The 25,492-nt window shown below is 44.0% G+C and overlaps 2 protein-coding genes across 4 annotated transcripts; both read right to left on the reverse strand.

Annotated features, from left to right (window-relative positions):
- Positions 1 to 971: 971 nt before the first annotated feature.
- Positions 972 to 16,132, reverse strand: LSM11 (LSM11, U7 small nuclear RNA associated). The gene is made up of 4 exons (XM_065644399.1): positions 15,704 to 16,132; positions 11,627 to 11,766; positions 10,780 to 10,863; positions 972 to 9,250 (listed from the first exon to the last, which is right to left on the reverse strand). Exons 1-4 carry the CDS (start codon positions 16,128 to 16,130, stop codon positions 8,846 to 8,848), a joined length of 1,056 nt encoding a protein of 351 aa, XP_065500471.1. The 5' UTR covers positions 16,131 to 16,132; the 3' UTR covers positions 972 to 8,845.
- A 3,134-nt stretch (positions 16,133 to 19,266) lies between these two features.
- On the reverse strand, positions 19,267 to 25,443 carry THG1L (tRNA-histidine guanylyltransferase 1 like). 3 transcript variants are annotated; one of them, XM_065644246.1, is made up of 6 exons: positions 25,271 to 25,443; positions 23,712 to 23,888; positions 23,075 to 23,244; positions 22,262 to 22,350; positions 21,536 to 21,643; positions 19,267 to 20,231 (listed from the first exon to the last, which is right to left on the reverse strand). In XM_065644246.1, the coding sequence occupies exons 1-6, from the start codon at positions 25,441 to 25,443 to the stop codon at positions 20,070 to 20,072; spliced, it is 879 nt and encodes a 292-aa protein (XP_065500318.1). In that variant the 3' UTR covers positions 19,267 to 20,069. The 3 variants fall into 3 exon arrangements, with proteins under 3 accessions (XP_065500318.1, XP_065500320.1, XP_065500319.1); XM_065644248.1 differs by lacking the exon at positions 25,271 to 25,443 and having other exon boundaries at positions 23,075 to 23,149; positions 23,712 to 23,877; XM_065644247.1 differs by lacking the exon at positions 25,271 to 25,443 and having other exon boundaries at positions 23,075 to 23,240; positions 23,712 to 23,797.
- Between the last annotated feature and the right edge of the window lie 49 nt (positions 25,444 to 25,492).

Raw genomic sequence — 25,492 nt, forward strand, 5'->3', positions numbered from 1 at the left:
TGATTCTGCGATTCTATTCTATGATTCTTCTCGCGCGGTGCCAGCTGGGGCTGCTACGGGTACCCCAGCCCATCCTTACCTGTGCAGCCCCATTTCCTCAGCGTCAGGCAGGGACGCGGGGCAAGCGACCTCGCGGGCACAGCCGCCCCAGCAGCGGGTTGTAACGGCACAACCAGCAGCTGGAGGGAAGGAACAGCCGAGCTGGGTAACAGCAGAACCGAGGGAGGAAATTCTGTGTGATCCCAGTCTCAAACACTTCGGCTGACTAGAGACCAGCAGAGACAACTGGCACACAAAAGAGATTTGAGGGTGACACTGGTGGCTATCATAAAAATACCTGTTTTAAAACTTGTCAAAGGCTGCAAAATGTGAAAGGAGAGATAAGGAAGAGAAGTGCTGAGACACTGGCAGGGGCAGGCAGAGCAAGATCCTCAAAGCAGCCGTCAGGATCCAAACAATTACCTTCTCCTGTTGAAAGCTGCACCCACGGCCAAGGCTTGTAAAGGACACAAATAGTGCGAGACGCAATTGTCTTGCCAGAGCTTCACAAAAGCGACAGCTCCATTCAGCAGAACCGACGTTATCAGAATATCCAACCCAGCTGGTGCTGCTGTGTGCTCTTCAGTTTCCACCCACTGTCCATTAACTGAGAAACCTCATGATACTTCCTTCCCACACCTCTAAGACAGGTATATTGATATCCTTATTTAGTAGACTAACATGCGTCTGAACACACAGATGACTGGTTTGCCCCAAATTATGTGACACTGGCATCAAACGTAGTGGTCTCCACATCCAGGCATCTCTCCCAACTGCTGCAGTAGCAGCTACATCACTGACACAAGTATATTGAACGAGCACAAAAAACATGCTTCCAAGCAAACTGTTACATGGATATGTTTATTGCATTGCAGTCTTAGCACTTTTAAATATAAACATTTATATCTAGAAAGCGGAATATTGCAAATTCAGTGTTATTCAATATGTTCATAGCAGCATCAGCTTCCTAAGAAACAAGAGTATTTAGGAAGACAGAGAAGGACTTAGAAATGAGTTACACTCTCGTTTATCACCCTTTGACCAAAACATGGTATTGCAGCTGTGAAACAGATATTGAAGTCACCAAATCTGACCTTGAAGACATAAGTAATTTCAAGACCGAAGTGCATCATTGTACCTGATATCCCGCACGTTTTCAGCGCGCCAAGACATCAGGCTAACAGTCAAGTGCCTGAAGAGGCAGATGATCTATGTATCTGTGTCACCTGACATATTATAGTTTTAATAACAATACTTAGCACTTGGGTAGCACTCACCACTTCCCCACGTCCTCGCGAGTGGCAGTAGAGATCAGAATTAGTCAGCACCCAACTTCCAGTCCCCTGTCAGTCTGGCAGGTCATGCTGCTCCTCTTGGGTTCATTAGGGAAGTTTTATAGACGACTAATTGGTTAACAAGTCGCAGTCGATGTGATTACACTGGATGCATGCACCATTTGAAAGGAGGTCAACACAACCGCTCCCCTTGTAATTCCCACTTTAGTTTTAAAGAAACCAAACACCTCTCTCATTTTCTCATCTCAGAATGATCTGTCACACCGAACATACAATGACACAGCTGCACTTTTCACTGAAGCACTGGAAATCAGAAGCCATCGCTATAGGCGCAGGAACAGCTTTCATTTCTTTCCTGAGGGAGAGCACTGATCTTTTGAGAGGAAAAAAGGGTGGATATGTTTTTATACAAACTGATCAAACTACTTTTCATTCTAAGTGAATACAAGACTGACTGAAAGTCTCAGGTGTACTAATTTTCTTCAGCTAAGTCATCCAAGTGTACACTATGAAGCTAGCAGCTAATAAAATAGTTATCCAGGAACATCAGAAGGCATTTTCCTTCCCTGACAGGCCTTCGCTTCTACCAGCTAAGAGCAAGAGCACTTACAGTGACATCTGAAAGGACTTGTAAACATGATGACACAAGCCATCTCTGATTTTCCTCCACTGAAGCAGTCCTCTCTCCCGCACCCCCAGGAAGCTGACAAGGATAACCGAGCCTCCTACCAGCCCTGCCTCAAAAGGCGAAATTTGCTTACTTGTTTTTTCTCCCACTGGGTTTCCGCTGCAAAATTTTACAGGCAGGATCAAGCGTGCCAGTGATTAGGGAGGGAGTCTGGCGGAGACTCTCGGGGCGCAATTCACGTGCTGTGAAACACAACGTGACACAGGCTGCCCTCAAGAACTGCCTCTGTACCCCCCTTCACCTACACAGCACCGCTGCCCACGGCCGGCAAAATCGCGTGTCCAGGCTAGAAAGCAACCTCCCATTGCAAGGAGCTGTCACTGAGCACAGTAATTCCTCCTTTTCCTTGGCTTCTTCCTCACTTTCCTCATGCCATCAAAGCCTATAGTTGGGAAGGTGTACAGAGAGGTACATGTTATACTTACAGTATATCACGCACATCTTTCTTTCCATCAACAAAAGCCTTCATCAAGCGCATTGCTGGGGCAGGGACCGGCCGGCTGCCCTGCACAGCTCCTCCCAAGCGGCCTCATCTTGTTTTCCGCCCAGGCTGCTGATGGGTAAAAAAGATGGCAGCAAAGGATGCTCTTAAATAGTAAAGTTTTTCTCCACAACATTTCTACCGTTTAATAATTGATGCTTTTTCCTGATGATACATCAGCAACATCTGACAGAAAAAGCTGTGATTTTTGAAAATGTTTTTCTTTCCCAGAAAATTTTAACTGCTTTACTTGCATCCAGCTGTTCCCAATTGCAGATTGGGTTATAGAGTCAGAATGGAAGAAAAGCCATGCAACCTCCTGAAAACGGGTGTTTGCTTCTAATGACAGCGGCTCTTGAAAACACCTTTTAGATATGAAATGCGCATTACCAGCTACATGAACAGCACGGTACTTCCAAGGAAAAGTTTTAATAATGTTTATCTGAAGGTGAGACACAGGCACTGCTGGAAAAGCCTGACCAAATGGAAGTTTCTAAATGAAACGAGTGCATTCTTATCTTTTGGTCCAAGTATACCCTACCAGTGTATTAATATTTTTGGTAAATTAAAAAATGAAGCTCAGCTTGGACTCCATCCTCCATTACCAGATTTCTAGCTCATTAGCTAGAAGGATATTACTAAGATTTTATGTCTCTCTCCTTGAGTTCCTATTGCAACTGGCCACCCATCTTCCTTTGTCCACCTGGTCAGATCTCACCATGGACCCCACAGAGTCTTGAAAAAGGTAACACAGGCCAGCACATCACAGATCCTTGTATTTGTCATCTTCTTATGGGAGAGGATAATAACGCCAAGAAAACTGCGTGGAGCTACTGCCGTAGACATTAGGACTGTAAACTGGAGTTGCTTCTCTAGAAACTCGCATTGTAAGGTTACACTGTTGATACTCAAGGCTGGAAAACGAGCCGCATCTCTTTGAGCTCTGTTTTTTGTGTGTGCTTAATTTGCTTTGAGTTTGGGCCTGTTCAGGCCCACCTACCATGAAACCTCGAAATGGAGAGGATTAGCTTTGAAATTAGTACCTCGCTCTAGAGAATTTTCCTTCACTAGAAGGAAAGTATTTATTTATCCTCTCTTCTTCCAGTTGTGGCTTCATGCATTTCTATTTGTGCATCTTGATAATATCCCCAGGAATAGATATTTTCGGTTTGCAATCCCTTAATTACAGTAAGAATTCCACAAATTCTGCAATCCCTTAGTTTTCAAATATCATTTCTAGTAAGCGCTAGCCTTTCACAACATTTTAGCAAAGACGGTCTCAGGATTGCTGTAGTACAATCTTCACATTTTTAAGCCAAATGTCAAGAAGCGAAAGCATGAACTGAAATAGTTCTGGGCTACATAAGATATGTACTGCGGCATTTATGTTTTACGCTTTGCAATGCAGGCAGGAGAGAAAACATCTACCTACTAACTCACGGTATTTTGCAGTAACGCTTTGAGGAAGACATCAAATAGAACTCAGGAAAGCGCTTGCCTGGCTGAAGGGATCACTGCACCGTTGCTGCCGCGCTGCCTCTGACAGGGTGTAGTGCTGGGCCTTCCCATTTTATCCAGTTGCAGAGCTTGCAGTTTGAGATAGTGGTTATAATCCTGATCTATTTAATCAAAGACAGGAACTTTACCTGGAGATAAACATCCTCAGAAACTCAGAGTGTTTTCACAGGTTGCTGTCCCTGCTGCTTTTCCACCGTCTTTCAAGATTCTGGATGAAACCAGTTTCCACCTGTTGCATTTAGGTCAGTGACAGTAAGGAATAAAAAGTGTGGGCAGCATGTTGGGCAGAATGTCAAATTCAACAGAAATAAGATATGTTTTTTCTCTGTTTCTTTTCTCCTGGATGCTTCTTCGCCCACGGTGATTCGGAGGTGTAAGTGGGTGACTGCAACAGCAAACTAGGAAGACCTAGCACTGTGGGAAGGAAAGCAAGTTTAAAAAAATGTATTTTAAAAAAGTTTGCTCCAGCTGATCCACGATAAATTGTTCTTCTGAACAAATAGTTCCTAAAGTCTGCAGAGAACAGCATGAAAATAAAGAATAGCCAAAGGCTATCTGGATGCAACACGGTAACATTCCTTAGGGAGGGGAAAACAACAGTGGGCAGTGAAGCCTGCTCCTGCTGAGAAACCTTGTCCTGCTTCCAAATGATGCAGAGGAAAACTGCATCAGAAATAACAAATCCAGAAACTGAAGGACAAGAAGCAGATGGAAAACAGCACTCACCGACTATTTCAGCAATCACCTGGTGAGGACATGCTAAGTATCTGTCTTTAGGTCAGAAAAAACAAACCAACAAACAAAACAAACTTTCAGGCAATTAACAAGCTGGACCAGTGAGTTGAGAGAAGGAACTAAACCCACACTTTCTACAAGCTCTTTTTTCCTTTGGCCTGTTCTACTCTACTACGACAGCCCTGCTTAAGAAGTATTCGATAATGAAAACCCCATCCAGACTATCTGCAAAGGTCTCTAGAGTTTTACCACCATATAAAGAAAATTGTCACTCTTAGAGCAACCACGAGACTTGGCTCCCTACTGAGCTGCGCTGGCAAAGAAAAGATACGTGATGACACCGTGAGATACGTCTGTGACATCACATTCCAAGACTACTGCATTACATCGTTTCGGCAGCTGCCATCGTGACATTTCATAAGTTTCACATTCACCTGCTATCTTAGAAATGATCCTGAGAAGCTCTCACATTATCACAACGCTTCTTCCAAAGTAGTTCAGCAAACTTTGCTCCTCGCAGTAATTTGGTGTCTCACCATAAACACACTTCAGGAATCACCACTGAGCACCAGGCTGAACAATGTCCTAGAAATACTGGACAGTTTGCAACCAGTAGGTGCATCCTCTCCAGAGAATTCTTGTACTTGGTCCATCGCTCTTGCACTCTCACATAGCTCCCTGTTTCTACAAGTGTCTCTTGCTCCTACTCTTCATTCTTTAGCGTAACGACTTCAGGTGTCTGTGCTCACAGCATCTTTGTGACACCGCGGCAGCAGAGGAACAGCCCGGAGCAGCCAGCTTTTTGAACAAAGAACCTGGATTTTACGCTGAGTTTGGCAAAGGAAGAGCATGGGAAGAAATAACCAGAAACAATAAAAAAACTCACAGACCTGATTTGTTTCCAAGGATTGTTTTCTTTAAAAAAAACCAACCAAACAAAAACCTCACAACAACCAAAACCAAACAAAACCAAACAGATTTACATGAATACTTAAGTGAGGTAGAAGACTTCATTTCAGAACATCACATTCAATTTTATTCAAAGAGCAACTTTATCTGAAGTATTCACCATGCAAGCGACAACACACATACAGGATCACTTGCTTAGCCACAGTCATGATGCTTGAAAAAGACAAAAATCACAAATGCTATGCTTGAAAGAGACAAAATTCATTAAAAAGCATTTTGATAATGGGCTTTAGAAGACAGAAAGTAGGGAAAAAAAAGACCCTTCGGAAGATCTGAAGTTGTGGAAGAGGCTGTATTTAGGAAGCAGCTTGAAAATAATGAGAGATGGATACGGAAGCAGGAAAAAAAGGAAGAACCACCAGATAAGCCATTAAATCTAAATTGGAAGAGAGAATTTTAACCAACTGAAAAAAAGACAATCGAGGAGGAACAGTTTAATAATGAGGTAGAGCAAAAAAAGTAGACAAACTGTCTAGTTCTTAACGAGGTTTGTTGATTGAAGTGATGATTTTGGAAGAACAGGTCAGTGATGACATAAAAATCAAGGCACAAATGCAAGTCTAAGCACCAGAATTTTTCATAAAACATAAAAAAAGAAACTCGTAGATGTGAAGCAACAAACACCTGCAAGAGAAGAACTTCTGATGAAAGGAAACACTGAGACTTCCAGTAAGACCTGAGAACTTGGCGGTCAACTGACAAGGGAAGAGCACAGCAGTACAGCCACAAGAACACTCATGGTGGTTATATCTTATTTAATGCCCAAGGCAGTATGAACTAGGCCGACAAAGAGGATCAAGAATATGAGGTAAAGAAAAGCACGAATTCAATTAGATGTCATAGTACATAGGTCTGAGTGGAGATTTGACACCCTTTGGTCAAGTATGAAGGAAAGAGGAGAGGTGTAAAACCCAGGAGCCTTTGGCATGAGTGGAAGAGGCAGAGATAGTTATCCCAGGCAGATGAAATAAAACCAAACCAGTCAGAAAGCAGAAGGGAAAAAACAGCCCACAAACAAAGAAGAAAAACAGTCACTTGCAATAAAAGCTGCTGAGAAATATAAGCCCCTTGTTTCTAGCTTTACACATTTCTAATAATTTGTGAGGGTTCTGGACAGTTGGCAACCACATGGAAAGCCAAGCAGGAAAGGTTCAGAAAGCCAGGATAACTAGGGGTGAATACAAGAACGATCTTCCTAAACCAGAGTTTAGAACGTCCTCAGGAGACAAAGTACTGACAGGAGACGGGAAAAGAAAAAAAGGAGAGGAAACGAGAACCTTCAAGAGAAGAATCTTTTCAGTCTCAGTTGATAGTAGGAAGGGATTATAGCAATAAGGCTATGCATTGTAAGAAACTGTAGATATTCTGTAGATATTATTTCCTTTTTTTTCCCCCTTTTCTTTATTTTTTTTCCACTCTTGATGAAACTGATTTGTGTCAACAGTACTTTTCTTCTGAGGCATTTCTGTCCCAGGCTGAATCTGGGTTTGCAGCTCAGCTGATCAGCCATCCAAGCCCCACGTCATCTGAAACACTGACATAAAAGTTTCAGGCTCCCCTAGAGGCATCCAGCTGCTTTGTGTGTCCAGAAACTCCTGCTAAATGATTTCTGTAATTCACTGGAGCACCAGACATACCCCTAACGACAAGCAAGCAGTACCAGTACGCTGCATTTGCAGCGACAGAAATATACGTCATTGAGAGTACAGTCACTTAAGTTTGAGGACTTACGACCTCTATACACAATACAAGACCTGCTACAAGGCACTAAAAAGTTGTTCTACCCATTGTCAGACCTGACCATTACCCTGGCAATTTCCCAACTTCATCTTAAACACATGGAGCTGCTGCAAAGCATAAGGTAGTTGAGATGAAAACAGGAATAGCACTGTGAAATCTAGTGTTCTTTGGCAAGTAGGGGAACAGACTAGATAACAGAACAGTTTCATTTACCCTCAAATTTCTGCATGTAGCTCTTGGAAAGCAGTTTATAGCTGCAGAAGCCTGGCTTGATCTACCGTAGCTTAACAACCTTGCTAGAATAAAACCACTGATGAGCTGAGTTTGACTTTTATACTTCAAAACATTTCTAGGCACACCTCCAAAGCTCAGTTCAACTGGAATTAGATGATGCATCATTCATACGGATAGGAAAGACCCATGAAGATTTCTGCTCCATGAGAATCGCTGGAGACACAGCACCTCTAGTTTCAACAGAGGGGACTTAAAAGGCGCTTAGATATAGTACAGTTGTGCTCAGCATGAACACTTAAATCTGAGGAGAAATAACTACATCTTTGCAAACTTCACTGTCACACTAAATAGCGAATGGCTGGAATATAAAAGTACAATTTTCCATCTGCATCCACAACATTCCCAGATAAACTCCAAATATGGAGGTCCCTGGATCAGCTACATTAGTTGCTTGCTGGTGACACAGGGCTAAAGCACAGCTTTGCAGACAGAAGCCTAAGCTTTGATATTGAAAATAAATTAAAGTCTTGTCATCGTTCACAGAAAAAGAGCAGTTTTCAATCAAGAGGTCACACAGGGCATTACAGAGCTCCCTATGGCAAAGAGGCTAACAGCCATCAGTAGTATGTCACTCCACCTTTTTATAGACTGTCTCAAAATGACTGTCACAATTATGTCTGGAAAATAACACATCCATGTAACAACTGCAGATAAACCGTTGGTTTCATTAGCAATCTTCTCTTGAGATTATTCAGAACATGCAAAAAAGCATTTGTGATTCATAGAGATCTAATCTTAAGCTCCTTATGTGTGTGCCACAATTAGATCCTATAACTAAGTACATCAAAATTCTCTTCCGACCCTCTCCAGTTCGCATCTTTTTCAGGAGCAGTGGGATCTGTGCTTACCTCCCTCATCTCCCAGAAACAACTGCCTTGCTGACCTCATCCTGAGATCCCCAACAGAGAGTTAAGGAGGCTGCTTTGGCATCCAGCTCAGGATGCTCCAGTTAGAATTATTTCCCCTACCTTGTTATGGCAACAGGAAACCAGTTACAGTACCGTCATAATTAATGAGAACGCTAAATGAGAGCTGCAGCCGCAATTCATGCTATCAAACAAATACACTGACAAAGGCTCAGCCAAGTCAATGTGCTAAATGGACAAGCAAGACATTCTCTCCTCGAATAAAAATCTGGTTTATGTGACGTGTGAACACCTGTTGATAATCCACTTTGGGCCGCCTTTTTCTCCGTGACTGGCTTCTTGCACGGGCACCGCCAGCGCTGGCCCCCTCTGCGTGGGCAGTCCCGCTGCCCACATCAGCTTCACCTGTGGCAGCCAGATGCAAACTGTCACCTGGCATCTTCTTTTCTCCAGCTCTGCCCGAGCGTTTCTGTTTCTCACGCTCATCTTCCGCTTTCCCTCGTCCTGATCCAACTTTCCGTCCAAGCGTCTGAGAGTCATTTGTCAGGGCCAGCTCCTCAGAGACAGTCTTTGAGTCAGCGCCCTTCTTGACTGAGGACTCCTGCAGCTTGAGTCTGTCAAACAGCTGTAAAAGAACATTTGTGTTTGTGACCACATTCATAAAACATGAGAGGCTGCTTATTTGGCATTTCCACATGGTATTTGTGTATGCAATCCCAAATCAGAGCTCACAATACACAATTAGTGAAAAATCTTTCCCAGCAATAAATACTATATTTTCTTGTCAAAGTCAAGCCGTGACATAAGGTGATGGATCTCCTGCATGCACGTGAGTGTCTTCATGTGAACACCAAGGAACTTAATTTGGGGAGCAATTCAGACGTGCAGTAGCATTTAAGTTTGGTCAGGAACAACAGAAAGTGACCAAGTTCCTCCATTAGCTCACTTTTCCCAATGTTCTTGTAATGTTGTCAGATATTATTAGAGAGATTTCCGTCCTTCTGTCCTTAGGCAGGACATGAATCCCCAAGATAAGGGGCCTCCATCAGTAAAGAGCGTATACTGAAAAAATGGTGGACCTTTTGTGTTCCCCAAAACAAACTAAAAGAGGCTGTTTGGGCATTCCAGGAGATGAGCAGACTAAAACCAATAGAAAAATAATAAAAGCAAGAGCAGCAAATCCAAAGCACTGAATGAACTCATTAATCTAAGAATACATGGTGGCAAAACTGGAAAAGAAACTGCTTTGACTCTGTCAGCAGGCAAGTTTTTATGAAATACTGACAAGCGAAAAGGATTCTCGGTTAGCCTGTCTCTTCCCAGCAACAGGATGGAAAGCCAGACCCTGTGAGGGTGGGCTAAAGAAACAATGACAACTCGATTACTCTTAACTCATCTTTAAAAAAGGAAGGGTGGGATCTATCAGAAAATACATTTAAATGACAGGAATTTGAAAGCAAATTCCTCACAATGAAACTGCGTCTTTGTGATGCCTCTCTGATGTTCGAAAGGCCCAGAGCGATGCCATTCAACAGGCACAGCCCTGTCACTTTTTTTTTCCCTTCATTGTTCAGAAGTTCATCTATCATCTCTTCAGTTCTCAACTTCATAAATATATTTTTTTTTGCAGCTGGATCCTAGAGAGTGTCTTGCTTTGCAGCAACATGCAGAATCTTGGGCTTCATAGTACCTAGACCAGAAGTGACCGAACAGACGTATGGTTTCGTTGACTGGAGACAGGAGACTGTTGTTCCATGAACATTACTATGTTATGTGCTGCCAAATCACATGGCAGGACAAATGTGGACAAGATCAGTCCCAGGTGCAAAAAATGCAGAGCACAAATAAATCAAAACCCACAGAATGAGCTTACAGAAGATCAGCTTATTGCACTAAGCAGTAGCAGCAACTGTGATTGAAGATTAGAAACTCTAAAGGGGAACTTCTCTCACACTGAACTATGGCGAAAATACTTTCAAAAAGGTCAGAAAACTGTTTCCTCCCCCACCATTCAAGTCATTTTAGAGTCACCTGTAATAAAAGGAGGTAAAATACTTCAAATGTAAATATAGCTTTCCAATCAATGTACCCCTTTTAATACTTTGAAAAAGGAGATCCTAAAAAAAAAGACGAAAACTGGAGATGGTCACCTACCCGGGTTAGTGTGAGCTGAGGTTCTGCGTAGAAAGCTTTGCCCATTACTGGTTTCCTGTATGTCTCATCCACATCTGTCAGGGCCTAGAAGATAAAAGAAACCAAAAGGTCCAAATTAAAAGAAAATATGAAGAAGCTTTGGAGCAGCTTTGTGTCATAGCATTATGAAATTATGCTCTCTCTGAGAGAAAATCCATCCTAGGAACAAGCTGTGCTTTGGACATGGCTTCTTAATCATCTAAGTTATACTGAGGTGTACAAGCAACAGCAAAGGCTAACATCCATTCTGTATTACTCGCAAAATCTTTCTGAGCTTTGCCAGCAAAATCCTTTCCCCCCGTCACCTATTTCCAAACTTTTCACAGCCCCAGGCTCACAAGTATTTCATAGCTGCTTTCCCATCCACTGTCTTTAAGATCTGCATGAGGTAGAACACAGGGAAAAGCTTCTGCCACTGACATCCCAGTGATGTGGTAGTGAAAGAACACAGAGAAGTGACTACCACTATAAGAACATTGGGTTTTGCAGAGAAAGCTTTGGAAGCTTCTGATATTCCTCATATTCCACCTTCCTGAGTTCTTATACAAAACCTTTAGAGCTGTTGGGAACACCTCAAAGCTGCTCTCTCACCTAAAACCTCTCTAAGATGGCCAGGCACTTCTCGGACGTACTAACCCAGCACCAACCATCACTTAAGTCTGAAACCCTGCGCTCAGTGCCAGAGCAAATCAGCTTTATGAACCTCACTACCACATTCACCTTCTCAAAACATAGTTTGCTTAAACCTGTTGCAAATTTCAAGCTTTCAAAATAGCCATTACAAATCAATGGGTGGAACAATAATTACCATATTCCAGAATTTGTCGAATGCAACCAAAAATCCTGTGCAGACTCCTCGAAGACCTTTGAAAGTGCGGATGTGGACATTGATTTTTACACCATCTCGGACACAGCGATGAAGCTCCCCCAGTGGGCTGCCTTCGTGGACTGAAACAGAAAGAGAACGTCACCCATCTGCAACAAAATACAGAGATATAGATATATACATATATTACATGTAGAAATCTACTTTACGTAGAAGTACAGCAGATCTTGGTACACCACTTGTCTTCACAGCAAAGGAAACGAGAAGCCCCAGAGCACTGTAACACACTGCAGTTGTAATTACTAGACAACCAAAACTCTCCTTACTGTGAGGACAGAAATGACTTCACCGAATATGAAGGTTTCACTTGACATAACCCACAGAAATCAGCCGTGGCTGAAAATCTTTTTGCTACATTTCGAAAACATACTAAGTAATGCTAATCTTAAATAAAAGTGGTTCAGAGGGAACAGAAAGCTCACAAAATCAGAGTTTTGCAGAGAAGACAAATGCCTAGTTAAGGCTACCTCAGGTGAGTTATGATCTGTTAAGGTGTTGTCTCAGACGTGTTCCTTTTCTTTACAAGATTTCTGAAGCAACAGATGACTCAAAGTTGGATCAGTTTAAGTTGATGAAAATGTATTGTTTCAGCTAAAACTTTCAGCAGACAGCTGAACATCCTTCAAAGACATACAAGTCTCCATCCTTCAATGATGTACACGTCGTTGGCAAAAAAATAAAATTACTATAAGCAGCAGCCACTAAGGAAACCATGCTGAACTGCAGAACAATAGTGCTTTTAGTTGGGGCAAAACCAAAGGAATTCAGTAAAGCATACAACATACCTGGCAAACACAAGCTTTATCTACACACTATAAATCTTTGCAAGTGGAAATTACCTAGAGGGGTAGATATTTTTACTTTAGAATTTCCATGCGTGCCATGGTGAAGCTGTTCCAGTGATAAATTACAGGTACCTGTCTGCTTGTGCAAACGCAGCTGCAGGATTGCTGTGCAATTCCGACTGTGGGTCAGGGGGAAGCACCGTTCTCAAATCGCACACGGTTCTTCAGATTGATGAAAATATCCAAGTCGGAGATGACCTCTCACCTTGTGCTTCAGGGACTACGTATTCAAGGTTTGATTTACATGCTAGAAAATGCATCCTGTGAGTATAAAATGTTACCGTGTGACAGCTGACCTGCAGTATTTGGCTGCATGGTAATTCTTAGGCACAGCAGGGGAATCTAAAGCAGTTTCCTCTGAATTAACCTAATCATGTTTATTTTCTGAGATTCATTGTCTTCATGCCAGCTCTCTCCGGCCAGGTAGCTGGAGAAAATTACTTTCACACAGGGCATAAGCAAACTTCTGTTCTGAATTCACAGGCCCATCACGGGAACCACAGATGACACCATCACTGCATCAGATTGATGCTTTTAATCAGATAACAGTATTTTTTCTCACCAACCTGGAATTTATGGGATTGTTTTAGTTTTAGCTTTTTAAAAATTTTAGATCCAGGGTTTTTTTTAGATTTTAGATTCCGATGTTCCTTTTACATAGGAACTTTTTCTACGACTTCTTATAAAATCCAAGTACAATCTTTATTTCCGACTATGCCTTTGCTTGTCGGCGCCCCATTAAGCTTGGTGGAAAACACTACATTCCAGCTCTACCACATCTAGACCATCCGTGCTCTTCCCGCTTTTCCTTGCTGCGTAAAGTTCCAGTTCGCCAGGGCAAACGTCCAACTTCACCTGATTAAAAGGGCAAAACACACCATCCAAAAACCTTTCAGCAATCTGATCTCCGCTTCTCAGGAAAAAATAAAACCGGCAACGCAAAGAATTTAATTTTGCAACATATCTCTTCTGCAAGCATCAAAGCTTGTAATGACCAAGGTCTGCAAGCAGCTAGATTTGCCTGTGGCTTTCGATGATGTTAAGTACCAGAATTAATACATTTTCAATCCATAGGGAAAAGTTACCTAGTTGGTGTTGTACTCGAAATCCAACCCTATTTGTAAAAAATAAGCACATGCTTAATACCAGGATTCTGAAGATGGCTAAAAAGCTACTGTAAGCCAGAGGCAAGTACCCCAGGAAGGAGAAAATAAAGATCCAAACTCTGGTTAAGTTCAAGTCCCTGTCCTTAGGGTAGACTTTATTAAGAAGCAACATTAAAGCAAAGCAAGTCAGAACAGTTGAAATAACTCAGAACACTATCAAACGCCTTTCTAACTTCTCTGTGGTAACTGCTTGCGTGAGTTCTCTGCTCTCTGGTAAATGCAAAGTAATTAGAAATAGCTTCTCCTGAACTGATCCAAACCAGGCACTGCTAAAGCAGCTTCCTTTGCACTTTCATGGCTACTGAAATCACACTCACGACAGGCAAGATTCTGGCTCCATTTTACATGTTAACAGACTAAATTTAAGGAGCACGTCGTATCTTGTCACAGCTACCTGGGAGCACAGCGTCACGACAGTGTGACGCAGTAAACCACGTGTTACACTTATTTTCAGAGGTGGTTACGGCCCTAGAATCCAAGCTTCAAACGCTGGCCCACCTGCTATGCAGACAGGCCCCCTACTTACACCAAAACCACACAGTTTTGGCTATAAATTGTTATTAAAACTCTCCAGACTGCTGGATAGCACTTTTTATGTCAGTTGTGCCTGTCTTCTTCAAAGTCCACGCTGTCCAGCCTTAGATGTCAGAATACTAAATACATGCTCTTAATGGAAGCATGTAATTTATTTGCTAGGCCACCACTAAAGTTAATTTTTACAGAGTTTTGGGGTTTTTTTTTCAATTTCCATCATAGCAATCTAAATACAGATTCTTTGTACTAAGATCCTAAATAAATATTTAAGGTTAACTATTTTGGAAATCTTACACCAAGAGAACCTCTGCATTTGTGCAGAACATTAAGTTGACGTGATGTTTAGGATCATGCAGAACCTATGGCAAGGCATATATTGTTTTGGTGTCTAAGCATGAAAAACGTTCTGTGTTGGGCATTCAGAACTGAATACCTTGGGCTTTGCCTTTTTATAAAAAGAACAGTAGGGTGATGCTGGTGATTAGAAGAGATACTTTGATTCCAATAAAAGCTCTGTATTTTAATTAAATGCACTGAAGTTGTATTTCACTTGATAGCAATGCCGTTTGGCTCTTGGTGTAGGTGCACAAGTTGCACCCTTTAATGTTTAGGGGCTCTCACCCTGAGTGTACACAAGAAACTTGTATCATCATCACAGACGATGAATTTAGCAGCATCACGGCTGCCTCCCACCTCAACCCACTGTTCTGTCACCACGTTATTAGAAATGCCAGGGCTGTATTTATGCCCCCAGGTTGTACAGTTAGTAACCAAGATATAGCAGTGTGTTACAGACTCATGCTGCGGTAATTTACAACTTAGAATCACAGAATGTCCCGAGTTGGAAGGGACCCACAAGGATCATCGGGTCCAACTCCTGTCCCTGCGTGTGACAACTCCACAGTTCACACCATGAGCTGCACGGACTCAAAGCCCGTTCCTGGTTTAAAAAGAGTACTATTCAAAGCACGGCAGTTTCTCATTCTTTTTACCGTGAAATCAAGAGGATAAATGTAATTAACGAAACAACGGAGGACATCGCCGTAACAAACCGGTGTCATCTCTGAGTAATCAGCTCTGCGAACGCACCGTTCCCCATTTCTGGACACAGTCCCCCGCCTTTCACCCAGCACACACGCACCATTCTCCACCCAAACTTCATCATTTCCCCCCTCTCCACCCACACACACCCCGCTGTCACTCAACTGCTTCCTTCAGCTCCTTTCAAACCTCCGAACTCCCCCAAGCTCCATCCCGCTCCACACCTTCGGCCACATCCCAGCCCAGCCCGGGTCCCACAGCCTCCTGTCCACGCCCCCCCGCCCCCCCAGGCTGCCGCCTCAGCCCTTATGCAGCCCCACCTCACGCCCCTTCCCCACCCCAGCCGCTCTCAACCCGCCGCCTCACCCGCCCCTTCACCCGCAGGACCGCGCTCCCTCCGCCCGCGCCCTTACGGGGCATCCTGGTGAGGACGTTGCGCGGCGCCCGCCGGCGCCTGGCGGCCGCTCCGCCCTGGGCCGCCTCCTGCTCGGGGCCCGCGTTGACCATGAGGCTGCGGAGGCGCTGGATGCGCTCGGGGTCGGCGGCGGGCGGGCCGCGGCGGGCGGCGCGGGCGGCGGATGGGCCGCGGCGGGACGGAGCGGAGCGGCGGCCGCGCGGGCGGAGCAGGCCGCGCTGGAAGCTCTCGTACTCGGCGAGGTTGTTGAAGCAGGGCGCGGCGGGGAAGGGCAGCGGCGTGCTGGCGGAGTACAGCGCCAGCAGCGGGTCGAAGCGGCTGGAGCTCACGTCCAGGCGGCTGGGGCTGGGGGAGCGCTCGGCCCCGGGCCGGCGGCGGGACCGCCGCTGCTCCGCGCCTCCCGCAGCCCCCTCGTCCTGCTCCATGCCGGGCTGCGGGCAGCGGCCCCGCCCGCCGCCGCTAGGGGGCGCCGCTGCGCCGCCCGGAGAGCCCCGGGGCGGGGAGGGGCGGGGACAGCGCGGGGCGGGCGCTGCGGAGGCTCCGCTGTCGCTGGGGTGGCTCCGCTCTCACTGAGGTGGCTCCGCTCTCACTGGGGTGGCTCCGCTGTCACTACGGAGGCTCCGCTGTCGCTGAGGTGGCTCCGCTCTCACTGCGGAGGCTCCGCTGTCACTGAGGTGGCTCCGCTCTCACTGGGGAGGCTCCGCTGTCACTACGGAGGCTCCGCTGTCACTGGGGTGGTTCCGCTGTCACTGGGGTGGTTCCGCTGTCACTGGGGTGGCTCCGCTCTCACTGGGGTGGTTCCGCTGTCACTACGGAGGCTCCGCTGTCACTGGGGTGGCTCCGCTGTCACTGGGGTGGCTCCGCTGTCACTACGGAGGCTCCGCTGTCACTGGGGTGGCTCCGCTGTCACTGGGGTGGCTCCGCTGTCACTGGGGTGGCTCCGCTGTCACTACGGAGGCTCCGCTGTCGCTGGGGTGGCTCCGCTGTCGCTGGGGTGGCTCCGCTGTCACTGGGGTGGCTCCGCTGTCACTACGGAGGCTCCGCTGTCGCTGGGGTGGCTCCGCTGTCACTGGGGTGGCTCCGCTGTCACTGGGGTGGCTCCGCTGTCGCTGAGGTGGCTCCGCTGTCGCTGGGGTGGCTCCGCTGTCACTGCCCTCTGCTCTGCACTGGTGCGGCCTCACCTGCAGCACTGTGTGCAATTCTGGATGCCACAGGACAGAAGGGATATTAAGCTACTAGAGAGTGTCCATAAGAGGGCTATGAAGCTGGTGAAGGGTTTGGAGCGGAAGCCGTATGAGGAGCGGCTAAAGTCACTTGGTTTATTCAGCCTGGAGGAGCCTGAGAGGAGACCTCATGGTGGCCACAGCTTCCTCACATGGGGAGCAGGAAGGGCAGGGGTGAGCTCTTCTCTTTAGCAACCAACAAAACCCGAGGAGATGGCAGGAAGATGTGCCAGGGGAGGTTTAGGTTGGACGTTAGGAAAAGGTTCTCCACCCAGAGGGTGCTGGACATTGGAACAGGCTCCCCAGGGAGGTGTCACAGCCCCAAGCCTGACAGTGTTCAAGGAGAGACTGGACAACATCGTCAGACACATGGTGTGAACTGTGGGGTTGTCCTGTGCAGGGACAGGAGTTGGAACCAATGATTCTTGTGGGTCCCTTCCAACTCAGGACATTCTATGATTCTATGTTTTCCTTCCTTGCTGCACCCTCAGTTAACTACCCAGTGTGACGCCACGGCTGGTCCATGTCCCGGGACTCCCTCTGCAGCCCAGCCCGAGCCCCCTGGTTGTTCCGGGGGTGCTCCTCAAGCAGGGACCTCACTCCACCTGCCCCCAGCCCCAGGCAATGAAATGGCACCTGGGCAAAGGTGGTTGCAATATAATTTGCATTTTAATCCGTAAAAGGGTGTACGGTGCAGAAACATTTCTCTGAAGAGAAGCAAGGCAACGTGTGTTAATGCTGCAGAGTGGTTTTACCATAAAAGATTCCACCACCTGCCATTAATCTTTCATAATGGGTTACCATACATTTAACACTTCCTGTTGTAGTTGCAGACCAGCTTCAGAGGAAACACCTATTTCTTCACCAGGTCACAGTACAGGACTTCTGCAGCTACAGAAATACCTGTAAGTACAGGCACAGGGCACAGGTCGAGGTGTATGTGCCACTAACACCAGTCCGCTTGACGCTCAGGAAGATTTATTTTCCTCTACAGCTCCAAAGTCTTATATATGACTATATGCATGAGGGTACCACAGGGAGTTCCTTTCTCTAGCATTTATATTAATATAAATTAAAGGCCGTGGCTGTACAGACAATCCACATCTTGGTTCCAAAGTCTGCATCCACATCTAAAGAGATACGTTTACTTATTACATATTATTTTAAGGATAACTTAATTAGAAAACACTTTAAGACATACTACATACCCATTTTTTATACACACGCAATGTACATACATTCTACAATATATTTATGTAGCAGGTACTCATAATATATATGATAAAAAACCTACATAATACTTTCCATGCATGAATCATAGTTGCCAAAATAGTTTTCCATCTTTAGTCACACTGCAAAATCCAAACATTACCACCTCTGGAGCAGTTGCTTTATATGTAATGTCTGAAGTCAGGCACCAGATAGTAACACATGGCCTAGCAAAGTCAAGTAAGTTACATTTGTGTTACAAGACTAAAAAACCCCAGCCAGCCAGATAGGAAGTTCTTAGTGGTAAATGACTGGTGCAATGATTCATTCAGAATCATCATCTCACAATCTCTCATATCCTCTTCCTCGGAATTATATAACTCATTCTACAAACTAAAACTGATACATGTTGTCTCATCGCACCGACTTAACTGCTCAGTATTTGCATGCAGCAGCAGAGGGGAAGTCCTGTGCTATTTTAAATTCATAGACTCCTTGTTTATTCTCAGGAAGAAACTGCAAACTAGTATTTTACATCAGTATCTGTTTAGGGGTTTGGTTGTTTTTTTTTTTTTAAAACACACAGAGAAAATGCACATTGCCTTAAATGTACAGGCTCTTCCTGTGAGGAGGGTGAAAGCAGCGAGTAGCCTGCAATGTGAATTCATGGGAAACCAACTAAGTACTCATCTTCTTCAGTCAGATTTGATCCTCTTTCCATTTTTGTGGTCAGTCCCAACTGCTGATTATCTATCCCTTAGCAACACCTTGCCAACCAGATTACTAATGCTACTTTTTTGAAATTAGTATGGTTAAAAGCAGTAACAATATGCTTATAAGTACCCATTATATCATTATAGTTGTATTTCTATACTGAAATAGGTTATTTCCCTCAAATTCCAGTTACACTGGGATGAGCTCCTTTACAGTAGCAGAAATATTTCTGCTCTGAGAGCTTGTGCGATTCAACTGTTTTGACAAAGAGGTTTAACTGTTAAACCAGAACAAAATTGTGCGTAGGTCAGGCAACACACATGCCTCCCTTTCCTCTAACCAACACGTACTGTCAGGACCACTACATCTGCATGATCCCCAGGAAAATCGCGGAACAGCAGTGCAAGTTGGTGTCAGCCCCTGTGTTGCCACCCTTCACTCCACTGGAGGAGGCAGATGACTTCTCAGGCCATGGAAGATGAGAGAACGTCCACCCACATCTTAATAGAATCTGAGTCTGTACAGTATCTTTATTATTAACTGTTTGGAACCTTCACCAATTATGAGTAAAAGTCCCAGGAAAAGAAAGGCCAAGTAATAAACACAGCAGGGAGGATTTTTAATTTATTTTTTAAAAGCATAAAAATCCTGTACATCTGATAAAAGCCTGTAAAAAATCACTCATAGGAAACTGCTGGGCTACTGCATGTCCTTTTTGTAAGAATCAGATATTAGGCAGTTAAACAGTTTGTCACTAATCTGACTGAACACACTGGAATTAGAATTTAATATCGAATGCCAGTTGAAGTATTCTGGTCTGTCTCAGTTGAAACAAAGAATTATTTTCTCCTCTGCTTTTAACTGCTCAAATATACAAGCTTTTTTGTAGCTCAGCAGTTCAGTGAGATACCTCATGGTTTAAATGCTATAGAAATGTATGAAATTTCTATACTCTTTTTCTACAAATACGCATGTAGAAAGGAGGAGTGGTCTTAATTTATGATGGATTCTCAACATTCAAAATACAATATAAGTTTTTCATATAGGCATATCCTTGTATGTCAGACAACATACGAGTGTCTCATTTTCAGGCAACAACAGTGCTAAAACCAATGTAGTTGTTGAAGAGGGTCACAGGTTCAGCTGTGCCAGCCACCAGTCATACTTGCCAACAATGCCAGCAGAGCAGCATGTTATACTCAGTTACACTCAGAGGCATCAACTATCCTCAGCCAGAATTTCAGGATATTCCTCCCAGAACTGGTCCCCGATAATGTCACAGTGCAAGGGAACGACTTTAGTCCTTGTCCGGGTCACTTCAACTTCCTTTTCTTCTGCTTCCTTTGGCAGTTTTATTTTCTTAGTAATGACTTCATTAATCTGAAGATACAGTTGACACATAAGCAGACATATAAGGCTCCAGAGGGGATTCACAAATGGACAAGAAATAAAGCTACAACAGAAGCAACTATCAACCCTATAGCATACTGCAGAATTTGAACACTGAATTTTTTGTAAGAGAATCTGTTCTCAGGTTAAAGACTGATACATGAGCAGTTGAAACTGCATGTCATCATCACATGACTTGAAGAAATTACCTGCAAATTCACATAACTGATTGCAAGTATTCTTGAATAAAGCACAATATTTAATTTGGAGCTATATAAAGCAAACAGAAAACCTTGCAAATGTCTACAATTACCAAGGAAAAAATATGCATAAGGAACAAGTGCATTATATTTCCAGGTGGGAGTCTATCTGTTCTAGTTAGTTCAAAGAAAGTAATAGAAATTGCTGGACAAAATTTAAATAATAAAAGAAAGGATTGATTTTTTTTTTTACATATAGAAAACAAAAAGCTGAGCAAGTTATGGAGAACTCCATACAATAGACAGAGTCCTGATCACACAAAAGACACACCTTTCTAGTTAAGATCTCCTAGTACAGAAGGACACTAAGGCCAGAAACATTTATGATTTTCTGGAGTCTCATCTCATACAAAACACAGGACAGGAATTTCTTACGCTAGCTCTCAATCAATGATGCAGTCCCAGAATGATGAATATTTCCAAGTTATCATTAAAAGCAATTCCTCATTAACAGCTGCACTCCTAACTCTGCTCCTTTACAGAAACGGAAAAGGACTAAGCACACTATGAGCTGAGCTACCTTACTGAACGCAAATTCATAATTCCTTTGCAGTGGAAATACTTGGGAACTAATCCAGTGAAGGGCCTGGCACAAGCTTCAGTGATTACCATATCAAACTGACAACAGTCATTAAAATGCAATTTTTCAGGAAGCAGAATGCTTCCTCAATTTTCAAAACTGCTAACAGTAAGAAACCAACTGTATGATTCATTAAACAAGAGAGATGTATCCGGCAGATACATCAGGCTTGGGAAATTCTACATATTCATTGTCATCTGTTGATACATGTTTTATTTCAAGTCAATCTGTACCTAAGCCAGACTTCAGCGACTAGTTTTTGTACTATGCTCATAGATACAGATATCTCAAAACCACCTCCAAAACAATTAGTCGTCTTACACATCATTACATGGCAAATATGGTTAGTTTTAAATATATGTATATATAGACATACATTTGGGATACCTCTGTTGATCTTACAGTGTAGCTATTTAAAACATGAGCATGAAGCAAGTGGTAATATAGTTTTTTACCTTCTGCCATATTAAGACAGTTCCTTTTCTATACATCAAAGGTTCATTGTTGTAGTTGATGTTGAATTCAGAAAATAAGATTTCATTCTTATCTCCAGCCAAAGTTCCCTGCGAGGAAATGAAAAGAAAAAGTACTCTTACAGAAAACAAACAAACTGAATCTCTAGGGTAGAAGACAAGTGAATATTGGAAGAGTCACATTTATGCAGGTTTTTCACCTTTACATTAGGTGCCTTAATTACCTCTCACAACAGAGGAATTGTTTCCAACTGCCCAATGAAGATATTAAAACAGAGAGGCTTTTTATTACATTTTCAAGACAAGCAGAAGAAAGTTAACAGACTCCAGGAGAAAACAGAAATAATCTGCTCAAGTCCACACAAAGAGACAAAACACTACAGAAGGGACTGGGAATCAATAGTAGCTGAATCCTGCTATAGTACTTTGTGCTTATGGTTACTGGCTGTTTATATCACATTTTTAAGACTGCTGAAATTGCGAATTAGGAAATAAAAGTCCTGCTAACATCTGACCACAACCAAATGACTTGCTAATCACATTAACATCTGTACAATTCAAGAAGTTGTTGAATCTACAACAGCAAAATTATTACAGGAAGAACGGATAAGCCAGTCAGCGCTGCTGGGTAGACATAACACAGCTTAGCAAATCTTATTATTTTCTTTGGAGCTAGGAAAAAAAAAAAAAACCTCAAGACAGTCTTACCTGGAGTCTGTCCTGTGCTTGCATGGGTGTCAAACCACTTCGCTGTACAAGCATCCAAAACACTGTATTATAAAGGTTGTTAATATGGCCTACAAAAGAAGAGAAGAGAGAAAGAGTATTTACCAAATTTGAGTTACTACTCAAAAAGAACACTTTATTTCCAGAGTCATATCCAAGAAACAGCCAAGAATAAAGAGGAATTAATAATATCAGTTGCTTGAAAAGATACAATCTTTCTGATTCATTTTTAAGGTATTGCATACCATACAAATGATTAGAAGATAAATTTCATTATAAAATTCTGACAGATGGTGAGCAGATGGTGAAGGGTGTTTATGTGTAATGTAAATTACCTTCACTTGAGCAACAGGGACTAGGTACTAACAAAAGCCTGGAGAATAAATCCAATGGTCTGCTGTAACCTGGAATAAACAGCAGTTTCGACTGCTACAGTTTTGCTACATGGTCTGAATTTGAACATTCATATCTCTTCAGTAAAGATTACCTTGGCTAGACAAACTCAGAATTATTCATACAATTTATTTATTATTTTTTATGTTCTAATATTTCCTGGGCTGAACTCACTCCCAGGGTGCAACAAATACAGTTGTAGCCTGAAGACTCAGAATTTCAGCGAGTATTTCTACACCCATACAAAGCCCCAAACAATTCTAATATTGTTTATTTAAAACTATCACCATAGCTGCTCTTCTTTCACTGATACCTATATCTACACACTGAAAATAAAGGCATTTCTATTCAGAGAGGAAGAGAACTCAACTGCACAAATCTCCGTTTTCTAGAAACGCTTACAATCTGCTTGTCTCCAGCTGAGGTAGTCCTTCAAATTTTGGTTGCTTGGATACAACACTATTCGTCCATCAAATCCTGGTGGGTACAGAAGCTGCTGGTCCTTAAAGTAATCCTTCCAATAGAAAACGTAACTTGAGGCAAACTGGGAGACCACGTGAGTCATGAACTTACTTGCAAACACGAAGCAAAAGGAAAAAGAAATAAATATATCAATACGATTACGTATATAAATATCTGTGATTATCCGAGGAATCAGTGTCAATAATTTGGCGGACAGCAGCTTTTCTTAAATAATGGCTCAACAGATTAGCAACAGCGTAAGAGTCTTTTGAAAACCAGCAAGTACTGAGAATCAAGTAAAAGACTTTGGAAAAGGTAACATTTTGTTAGAAGAAAGTTTGTTCTAACAATGTTTGTTTCTAATGTTTGTTTTATGAAAACTTTTTTTGAAAACTCTGCATAACTGAATGTATTTTCCTGCAAGATCACATGCAAAGAGTTCACATGAAGAATCTGAACTAACTGTAGCGTCTGCGCCCAAATACAGCCCTATTCCTCACCCCTGCATGTAGATAAAGGCAAATCTAAATTATAGAGATGTTAAACAAGTTCACTTCAGTATCAAAACAGCTGTTACCTTGCTCTTCTTTTAAACCATCTACTCTTCTTTTTGAAAACAAAACTATATTCGTCACTCTGTCCATAAGCAATAGCAATATCCTCCAATTCTTCCATCACAGTCTGGGCACACTTCGTCATCAGCTGAAGAGCACGCTCATCATTTGGCTTTTTGAACTCGTGCTGCTCAGAAAACCTTCAAAGCAAAAACAGTTGAATAAGAATCCCTTAAACAGCTAAACCATTCAGTTTCATATTTGCTTTCTGTGACTAGTGATTTCCAGTATCCTGTCAATATGGACACAGAAATCCCTCCAGGTATGAAAAATAGTAACAAAAGGTCCTGTTATAATTCTGGATAACCCATTCTCTTTGCCATCGGCATGTCACCCTAACCAGTCCTTCAAAACAACTGGTGCCCCTATTTTTCTGGGAATAAGAAGATGACAAATACTACTTTCTGCAAACTCCCTTTTTTCCCAGGGTCTTTTAATCCAACAAGGGCAACATCATCAGTAAAACTGTCACAATATAAGGGCTTTACTGGGCCCCCATGTGACCAAACCAGAGACCAAATCCCCAGCAAGAACACATCACCTATCACTCAAAAGAACTGTGTTCTATTTATCCCGAAGAAAGGCAAATGTCACACACCCACTGACTCCAAACACCAATGGCCCTTGAAGACAAAACACCAGTAGTTCTTCCGTGCACTGGAGAGGGCGAGTGAAGGGCAACAGTGTGCCCTGGCAGCCGGGGAGGCTGTGTCCTGGGTGCATCCAGCACAGCATCGCTGGCTGGGTGAGGGAGGGGATTGTCCCGCTCTGCTCTGCACTGGTGCGGCCTCACCTGGAGCACTGTGAGCAGATCGGAGCGCCACAGGATAAAAAGGATATAAAGCTACACGAGAGTGTCCAGAGGAGGGACACAAAGTTGGTGAAGGGTTTGGAGAGGAAGCCGTATGAGGAGCAGCTGACGTCACTTGGTTTATTCAGCCTGGAGAAGAGGAGACTGAGGGGAGAGCTCATCGCGGTTACAGATTCCTCACAAGGGCAGGAGGAGCGGCAGGCACTGAGCTCTTCTTTCTGGCAACCAGAGGGAATGGCAGAAGATGTGCCAGGGGAGGTTTAGGTTGGACATGAGGAAAAGGTTCTTCACCCAGAGGTGCTGGACACTGGAACAGGCTCCCCAGGGAGGTGTCACGGCCCCAAGCCTGACAGTGTCCAAGAAGAGACTGGACAACGTCCTCAGACACACGGTGTGAACTGTGGGGTTGTCCTGTGCAGGGACAGGAGTTGGAACCGATGATCCAACCCAGGTCATTCTGTGATGCCAGGGTTCATCGGGATTAGGGAGGAAAAGGAAGATTTGTAACGCCCGCACCTGCAAAATTCACACAGGCCGGCAGGGAACAGCCCAGGCCAACCCCACGGCACCAGCCTGGGGCCTCCTCCCGCCTCAGCACCCCCATGTGTTCCCCGCCGAACACCAACCCCCCCCCGCGGCTCGCTGAGGCGTCGCCATAGCGACCACCCCGCTATAAGCGCCCCAGCCATTGGCTGCCCGCCCGGCCTTCACCTGTGGAAGTTGCGGCCGTCCAGCCGGACCACTATCCAGCAGTTGGGCAGGCACGTATCGTCCGCCTCAAAGTCCCGCACGTACTCGAACTTGCTCTTCGCCATGGAGAGGTGGCGGCGGCCGCACCCGCTCAGCACAGCGATGGCTGATGCCGCCCACCGGCACCTCAGCATGGCCAGAACGGAAGCGGAAGCGCCCTCTGAGAGCGCGGCAAGGAGCCCT

Source organism: Caloenas nicobarica, chromosome 13, assembly GCF_036013445.1.
Source record: "Caloenas nicobarica isolate bCalNic1 chromosome 13, bCalNic1.hap1, whole genome shotgun sequence".
Classification (NCBI taxonomy): domain Eukaryota; kingdom Metazoa; phylum Chordata; class Aves; order Columbiformes; family Columbidae; genus Caloenas; species Caloenas nicobarica.

Coding starts and splice junctions, on each gene's coding strand:
- THG1L (XM_065644246.1), bottom strand. CDS start 25,443: ATGCTGAGGTGCCGGTGGGCGGCATCAGCCATCGCTGTGCTGAGCGGG. Junction 22,351..23,074: donor CAGCTGGAGACAAGCAGATT/GTAAGCGTTTCT, acceptor CTTCTTTTGTAG/GCCATATTAACAACCTTTAT. Junction 20,232..21,535: donor CTGTCTTAATATGGCAGAAG/GTAAAAAACTAT, acceptor CTGTATCTTCAG/ATTAATGAAGTCATTACTAA.
- LSM11 (XM_065644399.1), bottom strand. CDS start 16,130: ATGGAGCAGGACGAGGGGGCTGCGGGAGGCGCGGAGCAGCGGCGGTCC. Junction 11,767..15,703: donor CGTCCTCACCAGGATGCCCC/GTAAGGGCGCGG, acceptor TTTCTGTTTCAG/TCCACGAAGGCAGCCCACTG. Junction 9,251..10,779: donor CTCAGCTCACACTAACCCGG/GTAGGTGACCAT, acceptor GTTCTTTTACAG/CTGTTTGACAGACTCAAGCT.